Below are 21,460 nucleotides of genomic sequence, written 5' to 3'. Positions count from 1 at the left end.
TTTTGATATATTTTGTTTTTTGAACAGCAATAAGGTTAAAGTAGATATGGTTTTATTATGTTTTTGAACAGCATTAAGGTTAAAGTAGATATGGTTTTATTATGTTTTTGAACAGCATTAAGGTTAAAGTAGATATGGTTTTATTATGTTTTTGAACAGCAATAAGGTGAAAGTAGATATGGTTTTATTATGTTTTTGAACAGCAATAAGGTTAAAGTAGATATGGTTTTATTATGTTTTTGGACAGCAATAAGGTTAAAGTAGATAATTATGGTTTTAATATGTTTTTGAACAGCAATATTGAATAAGGTTAAAGTAGATATGGTTTTATTATGTTTTTGAACAGCAATAAGGTTAAAGTAGATATGGTTTTATTATGTTTTTGAACAGCAATAAGGTTAAAGTAGATATGGTTTTATTATGTTTTTGGACAGCAATAAGGTTAAAGTAGATATGGTTTTATTATGTTTTTGGACAGCAATAAGGTTAAAGTAGATATGGCTTTAATATGTTTTTGAACAGCAATAAGGTTAAAGTAGATATGGTTTTATTATGTTTTTGGACAGCAATAAGGTTAAAGTAGATATGGTTTTATTATGTTTTTGGACAGCAATAAGGTTAAAGTAGATATGGTTTTAATATGTTTTTGAACAGCAATAAGGTTAAAGTAGATATGGTTTTATTATGTTTTTGGACAGCAATAAGGTTAAAGTAGATATGGTTTTATTATGTTTTTGGACAGCAATAAGGTTAAAGTAGATATGGTTTTAATATGTTTTTGAACAGCAATAAGGTTAAAGTAGATATGGTTTTATTATGTTTTTGAACAGCAATAAGGTTAAAGTAGATATGGTTTTATTATGTTTTTGAACAGCATTAAGGTTAAAGTGGATATGGTTTTATTATGTTTTTGAACAGCAATAAGGTTAAAGTAGATATGGTTTTAATATGTTTTTGAACAGCAATAAGGTTAAAGTAGATATGGTTTTAATATGTTTTTGAAAAGCAATAAGGTTAAAGTAAATATGGGTTTTTTTATGTTTTTGGACAGCAATAAGGTTATTTAAGTAGATATGGTTTTAATATGTTTTTGAACAGCAATAAGGTTAAAGTAGATATGGTTTTATTATGTTTTTGAACAGCAATAAGGTTAAAGTAGATATGGTTTTATTATGTTTTTGAACAGCAATAAGGTTAAAGTAGATATGGTTTTATTATGTTTTTGAACAGCATTAAGGTTAAAGTAGATATGGTTTTATTATGTTTTTGAACAGCATTAAGGTTAAAGTAGAAATGGTTTTATTATGTTTTTGAGCAGCATTAAGGTTAAAGTAGATATGGTTTTATTATGCTTTTGAACAGCATTAAGGTTAAAGTAGATATGGTTTTATTATGTTTTTGAACAGCATTAAGGTTAAAGTAGATATGGTTTTATTATGTTTTTGAACAGCAATAAGGTTAAAGTAGATATGGTTTTATTATGTTTTTGAACAGCAATAAGGTTAAAGTAGATATGGTTTTATTATGTTTTTGAACAGCAATAAGGTTAAAGTAGATATGGTTTTATTATGTTTTTGAACAGCAATAAGGTTAAAGTGGATATAGTTTTGTTATGTTTTTGGACAGCAATAAGGTTAAAGTAGATATGATTATATTATGTTTTTGGACAGCAATAAGGTTAAAGTAGATATGGTTTTATTATGTTTTTGAACAGCAATAAGGTTAAAGCAGATATGGTTTTAATATGTTTTTGAACAGACACAAGAATAAACATTTATATGGTTTTGTTATGTTAACAGCCATGGGACCAAATATGGTCAGCATCCATGGATGGCTACAACAAGCCCATTACAACATTATGGGATGTATTGTGTTGAAATCTACATTTATGTGCATAGAATTATGTATGTATCAGAGATATGTACAGTAAGGCATACTTTTAAATAATGCATCAATAATGACAAGGGAATAAAGACACACAGACATCAAAATGCAATTATAAGGCAAACATATAAAACAAAATGAAAGACATAGAAAAAAGTTGGTATAGCAAAAAACATGAAAACAGAAAGTACCATAATCGATAAAGAGAAAACAAAATGTAGCTATCAAAAAGAGACAAACGAAGAAAAGAATTAATTATCACAGCTCAATTATACATGCATAAAGCGATGACAAAAAAAGCGTGTTACCATGGTAACATCTTTTGGGTAATCCTGATGCTGCAGTGCATTAAAGAATGAGTAAAATACATGTTTATTTCATGCACAGAAGGAGAGTGAGAGAGAGAGGGTGTGCTACATTGATATGACGTGAAATCCCATGGACTGATGAAGATAATACCAATTTGAACTTTGAAGAAAACACGACAGAATAACACATTACAGTTGTACTTGGAGATGTATTGTACTTTTCTGTTTACTCTAGTTTTGAGACACATTTAATTTGTGATACTGTAAAAAAATTTTATAAAAATAAATCTAAAAATATCTTGGAGCTGCAACTTTGAGAAAATAGAAGCAGCAGGCTATTCAAATTACCGGTATCCACCATTTTGATTGACTTGGCACACTGGTAGTTTTACGCAGTACTCACCTTTGCTTGAAATTCTGTGTCATACACAGATTCTTTCCAGCCATCTTCTTGCTGCAGGAAGGCATGGAAAAATTTATCCTGGGACAGCACTGCGTGAGAAGCAACTCGGAGTAAGAAATTCTCAAGTCCAACTCGTCTCCTCTCAATAAAGTCAGGATCGAAATTGTCAACTGTCGTCAACTGTTGCCAGTGAATTACACCCTATAAATAAAATACATATGCAAATGTATAAATTTGAATGTATGACATCAACACCAAAGTTACGCATACTTCATAATATTTTGTTAAGAGTTACATTTATATATGTATATACATAAATATTTCTAGTTGCTACGTATATCGGTGAAAATGTGTGTTTTAAGTCATATTCACAAACTTCACATTTCCAAATACGATATGTACATACCCGTTTCTCTGGAATCGGTGGCACTACTATTGCTGGGTAAGTCACTAATAAATAATTTTTAAGTAATTCAAATTCGCTGTATCGTCTCCATAGCGATGTTGATCTATCAACAAAATCCTTATTATTGGAATCTTTTAATCTGGAAAAAAATACTTATTATTTAAAAATGTGAAAGTACACTAGAATAGCATGGGACAATTCTCACACAGATTCATTTTTACCAGTATTTTTGAAAATGTATGTTTGACCTCACAATTCATGCAAATTCAATTGAATAATTTATCGCATTATTACATGGGACCCACGGCAAACAACAGTTCATATATTCTACTCCAGTTTTGAAGATTTGATATTTACTGTGGAAAAGATATCAACACAGTGTTGGCTGGTATGATTGACATTACACTACAACCCAACAGATGATAACGTTGTAAAGCTCACCTTGTTTCTACTAAATACACTGTATACGTGTCTCGTAACCCAACAGATGATAACGTTGTAAAGCTCACCTTGTTTCTACTAAATACACTGTATACGTGTCTCGTAACCCAACAGATGATAACGTTGTAAAGCTCACCTTGTTTCTACTAAATACACTGTATACGTGTCTCGTAACCCAACAGATGATAACGTTGTAAAGCTCACCTTGTTTCTACTAAATACACTGTATACGTGTCTCGTAACCCAACAGATGATAACGTTGTAAAGCTCACCTTGTTTCTACTAAATACACTGTATACGTGTCTCGTAACCCAACAGATGATAACGTTGTTCTCTTTTCAGGCTCTGATACACAAATTTCAATACTATTCAACAAATGTCCCTGGAATATACAAGATAACCAAATTCTCATTTACAAGACTACTCATGTATTTTTGTATCTACATGTACATTTCATAAGAACTTAGTGAAACCTTGTTGTCCTATGTAGACAATATATAATATATTAATATTTAATATCTATTTAAACTACCGGTACATGGAATCCTCCATAGACCTTTTGGCACTCTATGGACCATGGATCCCTCCATGAAACCTGCAACCCATGACTCCATTTAAGAACAAAACCTCCCTATATAGACCAAACTTCACTCTATGGACCAAATCTCCCTCAACGGATCAACACTTTCCTCTAGACCAAACTTCCCTCTTCACACCAAATTTCCTTCTAAGGACCATGCCTTCCTCTATGAACCCAACCTCTCTTTAAGAATCAAACATCTCTCTATGGACCAAACCTCCTGCTATAGATCATGGCTCCCTCAAATGGACCAAAATTCCATCTATTGGCCTAACCTCCATCTATGGACCAAATCTCCCTCTATCAACCAAACCTCCCTCTAAGGACCATGCCTCCCTCAAATGGACCAAAACTCCCTCTATTGACTAGACCTCCCTCTATGGACCATGCCTCCCTCAAATGGACCAAAACTCCATGGGCTAAATCTCCATCAAAGGACCAAACCTCTCTCAAATGGACAATACTAGACAAACCTCCCTCTATGGTCCATACCTCATTCTGCATGTATGAACAAAACCTCCCTCTATGAACCATGCCTTCCTCAAATGGACCAAACCTCCCTCTATGGACCATGCCTCCCTCAAATGGACCAAAGCTCCCTCTATGGACCATGCCTCCCTCAAATGGACCAAACCTCCCTCTATGGACCATGCCTCCCTCAAATGGACCAAACATCCCTATATGGACTATGCCTCCCTCAAATGGACCAAACATCCCTCAAATGGACCATGCCTCCCTCAAATGGACCAAACATCCCTCTATGGACTATGCCTCCCTCAAATGGACCAAACATCCCTCTATAGACTATGCCTCCCTCAAATGGACCAAACATCCCTCTATGGACTATGCCTCCCTCAAATGGACCAAACATCCCTCTATGGACTATGCCTCCCTCAAATGGACCAAACCTCCCTCTATGGACTATACCTCCATCAAATGGACCAAACATCCCTCTATAGACTATGCCTCCCTCAAATGGACCAAACATCCCTCTATGGACTATGCCTCCCTCAAATGGACCAAACATTCCTCTATGGACTATGCCTTCCTCAAATGGACCAAACATCCCTCTATAGACTATGCCTTCCTCAAATGGACCAAACCTCCCTCAATGAACCATGACTACTTCTGTGGACAATGCATTCCTCTAAGGACCTAACCTCTCTCAAATGGACAATACTAGACAAACCTCCCTTTATGGACCATACCTCATTCTGCATGTATGCACAAAACATCCCTCAATGAACCATGCCTCCTTCTTTGGAAATGCATTCCTCTAAGGGCATCTCAAATGGACTATGCCTTCCTCTATTTACTAGATGCCCTGTCGGTGAATCAAACCTCCCTCTATGGACAAAACCTCTCTCTGTGAACCAAACTTCTTTTTAAAGACCATGCTTTGTCTATAGACCATAACACTGTGATGTCAAGTGTTCACATTTTTGCCAAAACCATGAACATGTCTAACCATGCCATTCTAGTTACACTAGCTCACAATGTGACAATGGTTGAAGCTAGAATGAATACAAATTCAGACACCACTTCTATTCTATACAGAAAAATAAAATAAGAATTAATATGTGAAGTACATGAGGAAGTAGAATGTTACTACCTTAATATCAATATATAATGAGAATGGTATTTGGCAGTGAATGACAACATTATTTTGTTGAACCAAATAAACTTGATAACTAATTGCTTGTAGGTTTTTGATAGCATTGTCAATAAATTAAGTACAGTAAAGTCTGAGCATAACTTAACAGAGTGCTGTCCTCAAACTAGCTTAACTTGCTTTCAAAACTGAAATACCTAACATTATCATAATAGAAACATAGGTAAACAAAATAACTTAAATTATCGATAACAATGAGACTCACATAATATATATAATATGAAAAGCAAAATACTGTACACCAACATGATACAAAGTAAATGTGACCATAAAACTAATATACAGATATCATAGCAACATGTAATGAATGGAGTACATATAGTTTGCTGTCATGTGTATGAAATATAGTGACACATGTATAATAATAAATACTATAGGCAACAAGACATGTACCTGTTTTGTAAAGGACAGCTTTAATGAACTCTTTCTCTGTGTCCATGACAAAAAGTAAAAAACAAACAAGAAAAGGGGTAGGACAGAGAAAAAAGACAGAAGTTTCATTAGTAAACATCACTACACAGATCAAATTTCAATTAGTAAAGGGAATCTATAAACAAGTTATATATGTATATTGACAACTAGATGGGGGAGGGGGGACTGCATGAAATCCAGTCACTAGAGGGCAGTAGGCATGAGTGACTCCACCTCTACATTCAATGATGCATTGTAATGCCTGTTTGACATCACAGAAGTGTCCCTTTTTATTCACAATTTACAACTTTATGTTACTGTATGTTGATCAGTGCACAGCAAACAACATGCAAAAAAGGTCAAATTAGAAATGGAGTTCTGATGTTAAAACTAAACTGTTCAATCATCAAACTAAGGTAGACACATCGTCTCATGTTCAGTCAATCACAAACTTTGGACATACAAAATAACAACAAAATACCAACACTTTATTAGCTGACATTTAGCAGCAATTAAAATCCATGCATGAACAAATTAAATTGGAAAAATTAAGAAAGAAAACAAAAATCCTTTGTTACTCTGGATGTATACAATTGATCCTAGAAAACTAAGGGAATATTACATTGAAGTGATAGTTTACGTGGTTGAAAGAGGAGCACTAGAAGATAGCCACTAGAGGGCGCTATATGAGAGTGAGCAATAAAAGATACCATGCATAATTACTGTAAACACACTATGAATCCGTTCATTATGTTTAAATTTCATTATTTACACTGAAAAGTGAAATCCATTTGAATTAATAACATGTTACATTACAAAATATCTCCTTGTCTCAGTGGAAAATACTGTAAAATACTTTATTTTCGCTCAGAATTTATTTTTTACTATTTTTGCTAAAGAAATGAATCAGTGAATATACCTTTTTTTTCTATATTTTACATTCAACTCATCAAAAATCAGTGAAAATAATATCCAGTGAATATACTTTTTTTTTACATTCAACTCATCAAAAATCAGTGAAAATAAACTCCATACAAAACATCAAAAAAGACTTCTCAGCGAAATTAATTCCAGCTAAAATAAAGTATTTTGCAGTATGTGAATCTAAAAAGGAATATACCGTGAAATCTTTATTAAACCACATCCATAACAGCAGTCGCACCCATTCTTTTTGAACAATTGAGAACCAAAAATTCATCATTTCTCATATGTGTAGATGCTCTAATAGAAGCTGCATCCTCTCTGTTGCATTGTATCATTTTCACAATAGAAGCCATAGCTTCTAATACAGATTTTACAGTAATCAAATATCAAAATAGTGAATTTTAAGTTGTATCCTCACTTTGTATGAACTGAAGAAAACCTCTCATAGACTGTTGTAAGTATTATAAGGGCTTGTGATTTTGTATAGTACATGAGAAATCTTATCTAACAGTAATCAGAAATCAACTTTAGAATTAACATCAAAATAAACATTGAAAATTACATTTGATTTGGTGATTAGACACAATAAGCTTCAGTATTCCGATATTTCAAGATTTGTTGCCATACCAACTGATTTTATCATTTCTCATGGTGATCACAATAAGGTGTTCTGCACATAAATACATTGTAGGAATGTAACTTTAAACCACAGACTGTGTTTACACAATGGACTATGCGTCAATGATTCAACAGAGTTTCTGCAATGACTATTTACAACAAGTGACATAATTGTATTGGCTGGTAATTAATGTAGCATTTTTTTTAAATCTATTATGTGTTTCAAAAACTTAATAAATGAAATATTTAACCTGTTTTACTGTCAATCTTTCACAAAACAGTCTCTACAGATGTTATGGTCATGTTACTGTAAAACTTTATTTCACGTGGAATTTATTTTCGCTATTTTCACTGAGAGGATGATTCAGTGAAAATAAAATCTAGCAAATATATCTTTTTTCCTATATTTTACATTCAACTCATCAAAAATCAGTGAAATTTTTTTTTCCAGCAAAAATTAATTCGAGCTAAAAGTACTTTACAGTACTGTAGCTATTGCTTTCACTGTCATACATTTTTATAGTTTTCGTTATTTTGTCTGTTGTCATGTGATTGCAAAAATGGTAGAAAATTGCGTATATTATGAATACTTCATACTCAAGACATTTGATACAATTTTTATGAAATAATTTTAGAGCATACTTTACATCAACGATAAAAAATGATAATTGGCATATCAATAAACAACCAGTTTTAAGGCCAAACCATTTCAGGTTTGTTTAGTATTGTTATGATCACAGAACTGCAGCATCTCATAAAATATCATAACATACAAATTATCACTACACCTAAAATTTGATAAAATACAAAACACTCCCAATATTGATAAGTATTAGGATTATCACCAAAAGTGGACATATGTGCTACGTTCACACGACAGCATTTTATCGGAGCCCTATGGCTCGAGCAAGCAAAAATGGTCATGTGAATGGGTTCGGCTCGAGCCAATTTCAGCTAACTAAACCCTTGGGGTTGAACTCCGATAGGGTTGAGTCCCGACACGGCTCCGATCGTGTAAACGCATCAGGGCCCAACTATTGGAGCCGAAATCACGCTCTCAATCGTCTTCTTCAAGTGACCTATCATTTCATGGTGGAGACAACATATTTCGTAATTTCACGCAATTTCAGGCTTGAAGAAGATGTACGCGCCCTAATATACACTTGGCAAAGCAAAGAATTACTGCCACTGCGATAGATTGATAGCTCAACGGGAAACTGAAAAATAGCGTACGACATTATGCAACAAAAACTTGAAAGAACGAGTGAATGGAAATTGTTTAAAGACACCAAAGAAAAATCGTAGAAGCGATCTAATAGGTTTAGATTCTTCCGCAGTCCTTCTATGATACATAGAGAGGATAGAGGGACTTCATAGTACTAGTAGTTTAGATATCACTAGCAGTTGAATAATTACAAATGGTAATTTTGCATGACAATAAATAATAGGTTGTAACACATTTTAACTGTACCTAAATAATAACTAAATAAATGTACCTAAATAATAACACTAGTGCATTGTCTTTTCTACCTCCATGCTCAGACTCGCGACTTTTTTTTTTCTCCCAGGACATCAAGATCGTGCCATGTAAAGAAACAACACAAACACGACACCAAAATCGATTTCAGTACAGTTTTTTCATACTCATTATTCGAGGGCACTGCTCTGTTTGGCTCTGATCAAACTGAATCGAACTTTGGCGGATCTTGGCTCTCGTTCGGCTCCCGACCCTGTATGAACGCATTGGAGATAATCTCCTGTTAAATCAGTGGGAGGAGCAGTAGTTCGGCTCTGATAGAATGCTGCTGTGTGAACATAGCAATGCAGTACTGACCTATGTCAATATTTACTTATCGTTTTATCGTTCGTGTTTTAAAACGAATAATATTTTAGTGGATTTATTTCAACAGAACATCAAATCATAATTTCAGGATCAATCATAATTGTTGCAGAGCATGAAACGATACATAAACACGATTAAAATAACTAATTATTTATTGAAATGAATAGAGAACGTACAGCTAGGGCGCAATTTGGGAACGCCCACCATAATATACACTGTACAAGCCAATCACACTCGCCACTAGTAAACAAAGCGATCAGAACGACTTGCTCGTGATTGCCAATTCATTCATTTAAACATTGCTTGCATCAAAAAATGATCAAACACTTATTCGGAAATTTAGAGTACCACAAGTCAAACTATGTGGTACTTTTTGTATTATTTATATCTGTACAATATCAAGTAAAGAGAGGGAATAAAAAATGCTAACATCAGCCGTGAAAATCACGCACTCGTCTTTGATGAGGCCCGTATGACGGCCAACACATGCAAACAGACGTCATTTACGGTAAATTTAGTGTACGGCGTGAATATATACATATTCAACAAGATAGGTCAGCTCACTCACCCGACCGAAATACGGAGAAAGATCTCTGTTTTGGCCCCCATTCGTCTCTGGTAGAAGATCAGGAACAAAACTGTCATCAGACGCCATGTTGGCCATTTGCTTTAAATCTACCCCTGAGGGCGCTTCAGAAATAGGCAAATAGTAAGTTGATTTTTATCGCAAAATTACGACATCTGTGATAAATTACGGCATAAGCGTGTTGACCTTTCGTTTGACTATTTGAACTGTAGACTATTTTAAAACAATATTAAAGGGCGGCAGTCGTCGTGCCGCGTCCTGTTCGATATGGGACTCATAGCGACGTATACAACGCGTGTAAAGCATTTCAGAAATCATGAATTGTTTATATTAGATTTTTATGAACGCGCTATAATCCAATTAGCGCATAGTGTGGGTCATTCAAAACTCCAGATGATGGCAGAATTAAGACAAACAAAAATGCAAAAGATCATGGGAAGAATTCTGTAGGAATGAAAAGAGCACAAAACCAGGTGAAGGCAAAAAAAAATTTTTTTTCTAATAATCACCCATTAGTGAATGAAAAACCGCCCGTATAGAATTCCAAGAAATCAGCGTGACCTATGACTACTGTAGTAGTAGTCGCGAAAATATTCATGCTCTAAGAAAATGAATTCGTAAACATTAAACGTTCTGTGCCAGTAAGTACACTATTTTTACTATCCAAAAAATAAATCTACGTTTTGAAAAACAATTATCACGGTCACTAATAGCTGCGGTTCCGTAGCTCTTTGGTGCGACCTACAATCGAATTTCGCCCTAACAATTTCATTTGGACGTCTTTTTTTAATTTTGTTGTTGTACGTCGAACATATGGGCCGGCCAGAGTCAGTCACGTAAATAATGCGGTCGGCAACATAGAACTATGATTCCACAGCTAGGTCACTAAGAAATAAACTGGTGATTTAATGGAGAGATTGGCTAGGTTCCACCCGGAAAAGACATTATTGGGACATCTTTTTTATGATTGGGTAATTTTTCAGTTTCAGGATAAAGTGCCAAATTATGCAATTTTTCCGCCAAAATAATAGGGGTGCCCGGTGGCTGAGAGGGGGACGAATATTGACGTGAAGCCAGGCGATTAGGTGCAGTACGCGAGCACCTGCTCGAGTCACGGATGCAGTACGTGTATACTTTGATTTGACGTAGTATTTACCATGCCGTTTACTTTACATTCTATGTCAGCAGCTACTATGAGAGAACCATTACTTAGTTCAGCGTGATAATATAGTGATCCGATTTCCTGACATTAATGTGATCACACTGCTGTATTCGTTACAGCCTACAGAGTATTATCAAATTGTATTACACACATATTGAGTGTGACGACTTTTATTCATTTTTCCGCCAAGCACTTCTAAATTATCCTGAGTCAAGTAGTTAAAGCTCCTTGGGGAGTGGTGGATTTTGAAGATATAAAGAAAAACCATATGTACTAACATATGTACTAATTTAAATACTCCCACACACATTTGGTAGGGTAAATACAAATTTATACAAGTATCATCTTTAAAGCGGGGGAGTCGTCGCCTGCCCATGTGTAAGATGGCCACAGCATGTCATTGTTTATAAACAAGCGTCTACCCATGAATGAGCCTTTGTGTTCTTAGCGTGTGTTGTTATCGTCGCTTGGGACCCAATTCCCACGCGTGCGCAGGTGACGACCCCTCCGCTTTAAAGAAATCGAACTAGTTTCAACCGTCATTTAAAATTTAGAACCATTTCTGAATGTCTTATATAATAAAAAGCATTCATGTCTTCACGAAATTCACTATAGTTGGCTCAGACATTTTGTTAAACTGGAAGTGAATGCGGTAGAGTTTACAAAACCATGTACGTTACACATGATTTAAAAACCTAACATATATACATAGACTCGAACGAGGGTTAAACATTATACCATGTCAAGACGTAAAAGGCCCTCTAACCGAATGAAGAGCATTACGAGGGTAATGTGCGCATGCGTCTCTTCACACGGCGCAGCAATGGTGGAGAATTTGAGTCGGAGAGCTCTTCGGACCTTTCAATCACAGTCCTTCTATCATGATAGAGGGACTGTGATTCAATGTTCTATTTGTTAACACTGTAAAAACGTCTTTTTTTTCTTTGTAAATTGTGAAAAGCCCTTTTTGTTTCCCGTAAAACCGTACCAGCTACCCCCCTTGCCTCCCCTCTACCATAGTGTCACCCCATATACAAGTGGTATGCTGTGTGCCACGTTGTACCACAGTGCTACCTCATATACAAGTGGTACGCTGTGTGTGCCACGTTGTACAACATTGCTATCTCATATACAAGTGGTACGCTGTGTGTGCCACGTTGTACCACAGTGCCACTTCATATACAAGTGGTACGCTGTGTGTGCCACGTTGTACCACAGTGCCACTTCATATACAAGTGGTACGCTGTATGTGCCATGTTGTACAACATTGCTATCTCATATACAAGTGGTACGCTGTATGTGCCACGTTTTACCACAGTGTCACCTCATATACAAGTGGTACGCTGTATGTGCCATGTTGTACAACATTGCTATCTCATATACAAGTGGTACGCTGTATGTGCCACGTTTTACCACAGTGTCACCTCGTATACAAGTGGTACGCTGTATGTGCCATGTTGTACCACAGTGCCACTTCATATACAAGTGATACAATGTGTGTGCCATGTTGTACCACAGTGCCACCTCATATACAAGTGGTACAATGTGTGTGCCACGTTGTACCACAGTGCCACTTCATATACAAGTGGTACGCTGTGTGTGCCACGTTGTACCACAGTGCCACTTCATATACAAGTGGTACGCTGTATGTGCCACGTTGTACAACATTGCTATCTCATATACAAGTGGTACGCTGTGTGTGCCACATTGTACCACCTCATATGCAAGTGGTACGCTGTATGTGCCACATTTCACCACAGTGTCACCTCATATACAAGTGGTACGCTGTGTGTGCCACGTTGTACCAAAGTGCCACCTCATATACAAGTGGTACGCTATGAGTGTGCATGGTTGTTTTTACGCTGGCGTGCGTGGGATTGGAATTCAACTTTGCTAATCAGTAAGCAGTTTTGCGTGGCAATTTGCAGTAGTGGTGTCTCAATCTCACAGTCCCGGATTTGAAATACAACAAAATAAGCCAAAAATGTGCAGTGATGGCCAACTAAAAATGAACCTTGGCGAAAATGACAATGCCCATACTATATAAAAACGCATTACTTGAAAACAAATGCATTATAGATGGGAAACCACTTTCTCGTAGTGGCGCTAGTCCAACTCTCATCAGTTGCGAGATCATCAAGGCAAAGCTCGACAGGACGAGAATGCAGATTCAGACTCGTGTCGTTTCTTGGAGCATTCACGCACGTCATCATGGGTAAATTCAATGAAAATCATAGTAAAAAAGTGATGCAATGCACCATTGCATTCCGTGGAGAACCATGCTGAAAATAACTACCCAGGAAAAACACATTCCACATCCCACATATGAAAAATAAAACATCCAAACTACGGTTGTTGTTAAACAGAATTATACAGACTACGTCTGTATTATTTTTTTACATTGCAAATTAAACACATTTAATGTTTCGATTCCGCAAACATCTTCGTAGTTTCCACCTCAAGTAACTAGTACAGATTAACGTGATGGAAAATCCCTTGGTAGGAAAAAATTCAAATTTCCAGCTGAAGTGTCCCTGAGTTGTAATCCTTTGAGCAGGGTCATCGTCCTGTATCAATTGGCAATGATTTGGTTTAGCGGCCAGCAAGTGTGAAATATGGGTTACTGTGATTTATTAAATGTGCATGACGTCATCATGTAAGACTCTGGACATTGGCTCATATAGGATTTAATTGAACAGGTACTTGTGAAACACAATATGCTTTAAGACATCAATAAATATACGGCCCAGTGGTTGGCGTTAGTGAATAACAGGAAATGGGACGTACCATCAAGTTACATCGCCGAAATTCGGGGTATGCATGTTACATTACAAGAGCTTGACTTCCAAATAATAACACATTATATGTTCTATGTATATGTCAGGTTGCTTTGTGTTATATAATAAGTTGCAATATTAAAACGAAATGAATGTGTTACACGTTAGACTGGCGCTAGCAATGTCCGTCCATCACATGAAGACCCCGCTAAAAATGATATCACCCATTCAAACTCCCACGCCTGTGTAACTAAGAACTGAGTCCTAACCCAAATTTTAGCGTGCCATAGGTTACATTTGAAGAAACGAGACGATATTTAGCGGCGACGCCTGGTCACCCCAATCCCGCCATGGAGCTATTTCTTTATTAGCTCCATGATACCGCCGACTGTTTTCAATTGGAAACTTCGCGATAGTCATCGACATACTTAACACAGTTACGTCATTTTTAACGTTTCGGTGGGTTACAACCTATCAGAGAGTTGCTGTTTCCGCGACGGCGGGTCGTTGTTATTAACGAGTACGTGTTACATCAAGTGTTATATTGCGGTCTAATAACAACAACGTTAATTGGTATCTCACACTCACACATGGACGTGAACATGGTCAACAACGCCCTGTTGACTAACTTGGCAGTATTACTTGGTAAGTCGTAAGACCTATACAATGATCATTATAGCAGCCTGTAGCACACAATTTGTCATGTTATAATATTCGGTATGCTGTTCAGAAAATACTGGATATACTTATACTTGTAAACCTCGTTTAACTCAGTCTGACAGTGGTCCCTTTCTTCTGTCAAGCGTTTCCCGCATTGTGATTTTATTGAGTTGGCAAACCGTGAAGCCATTTACGTTCCAATGAGATTGCATTCTTGTTCCCTTGCAGACAAGGTTACTTTAGGCTATATTGTGTTATTCCGAGCTTATCCCTACACGATATATACTGCAACTAATTAGACCATAACATGTTTCCAGAACCATAACTATTTCTCTGTGATGGCAAACGAGAGTTTATAAACAGTTTGTGTAATGTATACGGATTTTCTTTTTCTCTTCGATATACCGAGTTTGCGTTGGCATGTTGTAAGTGAGTCACTAAGGGTAATATAGTCAATATGTGACCCTGTGTTCGCGTGTATTAGTATGCTGTCACTTCAGCACTGAGCCTTTCTTAATAATGTACCTATTTACAATGCACTAATTCCGATGGACCATCACAGACGAACATGTGACAATAATATTACCGAAGTAGAAACTAAGAGTGAAGTAGTATTTGGTATCTTCCCACAAGCCTTGAACTTACGCTATAAATCCGTGACCCACTCTAATGCACGCAGCATAAAACGTGACGGAGTGAGGAAACCCTGAAATGCTAACAATAAATCACTGCCTTAAATTGCCTCAAAGCTAATGCATGGTCCAAACGATTTGCTAAACCAGAAAGTTCATCATTGTAAAGTTGACCTTATTAAACCCAACTTAGTTATGGTTCATTGTTTTCACGCTGTGACTGAAAATAAACTTGGCTCATTGTGAAAAAATGCGAACGAACGTGGCTTGGCACTCCAGTCGGCATGGCTGGTTTCAAGGTGCCAGCGAACACTCGACCTTACCACATAAATATTTGGATAACATGTAAATATGATACTCATGAATTAGGTAGACGGATTTCCACAAAAAAAAAAAAAAAAAAAAAAAAAATTAAATTTACGAAAATTAAATTAGAAAAAAAAATCCCACACTGGCAGCAGCATTTTTATGTTTCTCTCTTTAGCGTGGGTTATTTTTGCTTCAGAAAACTACAAAGAAACTAAAGAAAAGAAAAGTCCACCTCCCACACAATGTCTGTGTTTCAGGTCAGGCGTAGGTCAACCAACTCGGTGGATTGAATGTCGGGTAAATACCATACACCCCAGCAACACCACAGTGATGTGTGCTTATTAATGGATGATGAGATTCACTAGCATTAGAACACCGGAAATGCTATTATACTTAATTTCCTTACTTCTATTACTTGCATGGAGCATCGCCTACGTTGTGTCACCGGTTCTGACATTACGATCTTTTCCTCCATAAGTTCTCTATTGTTTGACACACAATGTTCCATACATAAAACAGATTCACCCCTAACGTCGTCGTGTCACGGTGTTTTAGCATACCATTGGATCCAATCGTTATCACATGCTGACAATGGTAATAAATGACGGTAAAACGTATTAAATTCAGCGCTTTTGAATAAAAACCTGAGACACCATTGATAAAAAAAATACCGTGACAACTACTACTTATTTACTTGTGTGATTTTAGATCGTTGTTGGATTCAGATGGCTGGAATGAGTGGAGAGTACGACGTAATATTATTTGTTTTTATTACGATTTACAGTTGTGATTGGTGTATGTGACGCTGGTCTCTTCTGCAGTGTCTGCAATGACTCAGTTCCAGTTTGTGATAGAAAGACCATGTCCTGTCATAGCAACTGTAAGCAGACCGTTGAATGCGAAGAAGGCTTTTTATGTGTTGCCACGTGGTGGGTGGATGACATTAAGGAATCAGAGATTTACCCGTGGCTCGGCTGCTTTCCAGCCATATCACCGTATGGAGAAAAATGCAAAGCCACTAAGTCACAGGGCGCCCTCACATGTCTTTGTAACGCCGACAACTGTAATGAAGAAATTATTGTTCCTAAAGAGTTGTTTCCTGAATACAAAGATGAAGAAGAAGCCAGTAGCCATAACAACAGTAACAGTGCACCCCCATTAGTTACTGTGACAATAATAGGTATGTGGCTTATCAGTAAATATCAGTGATCATTTTTTATGGGTTATACACGTGATGTTGCTTATTGTTGACCATTTCTATAGTTACCCAAAAACTTCTTATATTACCTCAAGGTTGTTTTTAGATAAAAACTATGCTTCGAAATGTTAAAACAAATTGATAAATAAAGAACATATCAGCGAGTTGAAGAGTGCATACAATATTGATTGCAGGATTATACTAATCCCATTTTATTATCTACAGCACTACAATGCATTTAAGATTTCACAGAATGTTCCAACATGTTCACTCTAAATACCCATTCTGCTATGTTTATTAGTTTAATACTTTTTCAACAGTTTCAATTGAGATTGTAATCTGTATGAAAGAACAGATAGAGAACTTAATTAATTAAGTAATTTTGCCTGCTTTTGATTCCTGGGACTATTATTATATCACATCAATTCGCCGATTATTTTAATACATATGTATTTTATTCGATTGAAAAAACACCAAAAACAAGAGACAGTATGTAAGCCTAGTACCGACTTATTACTTAGTATTAGGTAAGGTACTCATCGTAATGAAACATAATCGTGTCGTCCTTAGAAACTTGATATTGTCGCGGTTTACATCTTGGCGTGATTATAGATTAGCCTTGATGCCATGTGACTCATCATAAACGTACACAATTTTAACATGCATCGTTCGTATAGTTGGAACAATTTAAAATATGGACACAAAACCAGGCAAATTTCTTTACAATGGTTGGATGTTGCATAAAGTTGTTCGAACATTTCATCCCGCAATCATCACTGTTTTTTACCCTAGTTATGAAATAGCCCGGCCCTTAATTTCTACTGTGTTTTGTTAGTACTCGTAAACTAGTGATCTAGCAATTACCGTTCCCCTTGGGTGAAAATATTGTCTACAAATTAAGTTCTGTCACTGGTCCCGTTATCCCAGCATAGGGCACATGACAGTGTCAGAATTAAACAATGTTCGCATTAGTTTTAAAATGTTAACTTGTTAAGCCTTGGTAGGATTTATCATGTATGACTCATGGTGTCCCACGGTGCATTAATTAACTCCGTGACGTGTCATGTGATCTTTCACAGCCCTTTAACCTCACTCCCTACTGTGATGTAGCATGGGAATTGTAACAGTTCGATGTGCTCGAAACTCCTGTTAATTAAAATCAGTGAAATCCACAAAGAAAGCCTGAATACTATCATATATATATATATATATATATATATATATATATATATATATATATATATATATATATATATATATATATATATATATATAATATATATTATAATATATATATTATATATATATATATATATATATATATATATATATATATATATATATATATATATATATATATATATATATATATATATATATATATATATATATATATATATATATATATATAATGCAAACCAATTCTAACAAGTGCACATTGCAACAAATGCCAGTTTTACATTTTACATTTTATATAGCAAACCGCATATAAGTTACATGTATAAGTATTTGTATCTGTATTAATGTCGTCAGTTGCCTGTTTACTTTTTGTTTGTAATTTATTTTTGGGAGTGGCTATTATTTAGTCAAAATATTTAATACGTAAATTAATCAAAATGGCTATTTTTTGTGTTACAGGCGTGTCGAGTTCTGGTGAAAGTATATTGGAGCCCGCTGTGACCTCTCCGTTGCCACCGACAAATCGGCTTACTAACAACTACATCATTGCCATAACTTTCTCCATTGCAGTCCCCATCATCATATTTAGTGTCCTGGCAACTATCGTGTGCTGTACTCACAAAAGAAAACAGCGAAAAGAGAAAGAGAAATATGAGGAAGCAAAACAGGCCTTTCGGAAAGGCAGTGCCAGTGCAGACATGCGCAGCGTGGTTAACTTTGTGAATTCGGGGTCTAAAAGTGCTATTTATGAATCCGTCCTAATGTCTGACCTGCTGCCACATGAATCTGAGAAAGACTCGAATGATAATTTATCAGTGCAACTGGACGGGCTGCTTGCCCGGGGACAATTTGCACAGATATGGAAAGGCAGTATGGTTAAAGACGGTATTCAGAGGCCCGTCGCGGTCAAGATCTTTTCCCCAGACCAATACAAAAGTTGGGCTCAAGAAACAGAATTTTACACAGACTTAAGAGTTTCACTGAGACATTCCCACATTTTGGAGTACATCACAAGTCGTGAAAATATAAACGGAACCCCACAACAACATTGGATAATCACTGCCTACCACGAACACGGATCACTCCGCGATTATCTAACGAAATACGTCATTTCTTGGAATGAACTTTGCACTATGGGTAAAACGCTGATGTCAGGTTTAGCACAATTGCATTCGTACTCGACAGGGCAGGATTATATTCCAAAAATTCCTGTCGCACACAGGGATATGAAAAGTTCCAATGTTTTAGTGAAATGTGACGGGACATGTGCTATTGCTGACTTCGGACTGGCCATGAAATTGGACCCACTCACTTCAATTGACGAACTTGCTAATATGGGACAGGTAGGAATTTTCTTCATGGTGAAAATCGTTTGCTTTGTTTTGTTTTTGTTTTTAGAGAGCTTAATGCCTGGTGCCGCGTCCTCCATAATTTAAAACACGTAGTCGACGAAGACCATGCAACATTCAATATGGGAACGTACTATTTAATATTGTTGTTTGTTACTACACGTTATACCGTATCGTAAATTGGCAATATTCCTTGCAGCAAATAAAATAGCATTTATTTTCATTTGATTAAAAAAATAAAACAATACCAATACTTTAGTTTATTGATTGTTATTTTTCGGACCGAATCATGTTTATCAATCATATTACCTTGAGTTGTTGCCATACGATAAAAGTTAATGCATGGTGTTTTGTTTCAGGTGGGAACACCTCGATATATGTCGCCCGAGGCGCTGGACTGCAAGATTAATTTGGCTGATATTGAGTCTTTTAAACATTGCGATATGTATTCTGTTGCATTGATCATATGGGAAATGATGTCACGATGTTCCATCTCGTCAAGTGAGTAATTGCATTTTGTTAGTAGCATTACCATTTATTTGTGGATCGAGTTGGGTTGGAACTGGTCGGGTTGGGTCGGTGTCGGCCCGGGGTGTCGGATTGGATAAGTGTGGGTTGACAGTTAACGTAGTTGTGTGAGTTACTAAGGACGTCAAGGGAACCTAAATTGGGGGACGCCACGTAAATGCAACTTTAATTGCATATAATATACTTCACGTATTCAGATTAATTACTTAGTGTATTTATTTACAGCGATGGGAGACTATAAACTTCCATACAGTGATCACGTGCCTAGCAACCCCTCGATTGAAATGATGAAAGGCGTGTTGATACGCGACAAGAGAAGACCAGACGTGCCGGCCTCATGGAATGAACACAAGGTGAGCCAATATTTGTGCTTGTTATCCCGACCATGATAATTACATATGCATAACGTGACGTCATTTTTAACATAGTGTTACTATTTGCCAATGCTCAGTTAATCATTGTTGATTTCAGGGGATGCGTTCTTTGGTCGATACAATGGTCGATTGTTGGGATGACGACCCGGATGCTCGCCTCACTGCCTCGTGCGTGGAATTCAGATTGGGCAATCTTTCTAGGCTGGACGATGCCGATTTTGACATATTCGGGGAAACACGATTATTGGACGAAATTGACTCAGGAATGGCGTCGTCGACATCACAAGTGACGTCATCAAGGGAATCAACTGTAAGCAGTCCTTTGCATAAACCACGAAAAGGTCCGAGGAGCACGGCGACTACCAGACCGTCTGTGACGTCAGAATTCAGTGACGAAAGTGGGATGTCAGAAGTTGTAAGTCCCAGTCACCGCAGTCAGCGATGTTATAAAAAATCTTTCAACTCGGATATAAGTGAAGAAAATGAAATTATTGAACTTGTCAATGATGATGATTTGCCAATGTTTAGACAATCGATACTCATTTCTATAGAGTAATGTTGGGGCGTATGTAAATAAGTCAACTCGAATACTGCAAAGATTGGCGAAGGGTAATTATGAAAAGTTTATAGACTCCTTGACAAAAAGGCCAGGGTGAACATAGAAGTGCAAAATGTCATATTACCATGACAACTATTAACATTTCTTACAAACCCTGTTGAACTTGTATTTAAATTGTTTCAAACTTAGAACACTTAGAACTGCCACTGACTCTCAACTTGAACTTCATTCCAGTCTATGCCGGTGAATTCAGAGAATATCACAGATTCCGTTTTCATAACAATCGCGGCAAGTTCTCAACACACACATGCGGCGTTACAGTTTTTTAAACGTGTTGAATCCAAACCGTTCATTATAAGTGTTTTGTAACCATGTACAGCGCCCCCTATGATTTAATGTTGTTTAAAGGTGATTGCCTGCACAATTTGTTGATACAAACATCAACATTTCCTGCCATACCGCTGCTTAGCAGCTTTATTTGTAGTTCGAGACAACATTTAAAATGTGGTTGTTGTTGTTTTTTTGATTTTTTTTATAGTTTTCAATAAAAAAATCTCTAAAATACAATGTATTGGAATCATTAGTAATTTGAAAAGAAGACCTGTGACAATTAAGGAACAATTATTGGTTCAAATAAGTAGAAGTTATCGTGACCGC

The 21,460-nt window shown here is 36.3% G+C and overlaps 2 protein-coding genes across 2 annotated transcripts in view; one reads left to right on the top strand and one right to left on the bottom strand.

Moving 5' to 3' along the window:
• LOC102802657 (sorting nexin-4-like) overlaps positions 1 to 10,168 on the bottom strand; it is a 30,941-nt gene extending 20,773 nt beyond the window's left edge. Inside the window, exons 1-4 of the mRNA XM_085495445.1 lie at positions 10,059 to 10,168; positions 3,715 to 3,824; positions 3,002 to 3,140; positions 2,596 to 2,796 (exon numbers count right to left, since the gene is read on the bottom strand). Coding sequence (XP_085351571.1) covers positions 2,596 to 2,796; positions 3,002 to 3,140; positions 3,715 to 3,824; positions 10,059 to 10,154 — 546 coding nt within the window. The 5' untranslated portion in view covers positions 10,155 to 10,168. The remainder of the gene's footprint in view (positions 1 to 2,595; positions 2,797 to 3,001; positions 3,141 to 3,714; positions 3,825 to 10,058) is intronic.
• A 2,394-nt stretch (positions 10,169 to 12,562) lies between these two features.
• On the top strand, positions 12,563 to 21,370 carry LOC100329004 (transforming growth factor-beta receptor type 2). The gene is made up of 6 exons (XM_085495358.1): positions 12,563 to 14,660; positions 16,401 to 16,796; positions 18,453 to 19,336; positions 19,702 to 19,843; positions 20,096 to 20,223; positions 20,342 to 21,370. The coding sequence occupies exons 1-6, from the start codon at positions 14,606 to 14,608 to the stop codon at positions 20,798 to 20,800; spliced, it is 2,064 nt and encodes a 687-aa protein (XP_085351484.1). The 5' UTR covers positions 12,563 to 14,605; the 3' UTR covers positions 20,801 to 21,370.
• The last annotated feature ends 90 nt before the right edge of the window (positions 21,371 to 21,460 follow it).

This window comes from Saccoglossus kowalevskii, chromosome 21 (genome assembly GCF_978046115.1).
Source record: "Saccoglossus kowalevskii chromosome 21, keSacKowa6.1, whole genome shotgun sequence".
NCBI classification, from domain to species: Eukaryota; Metazoa; Hemichordata; class Enteropneusta; family Harrimaniidae; genus Saccoglossus; species Saccoglossus kowalevskii.
This window is presented reverse-complemented; position numbering and strand designations above follow the sequence as displayed.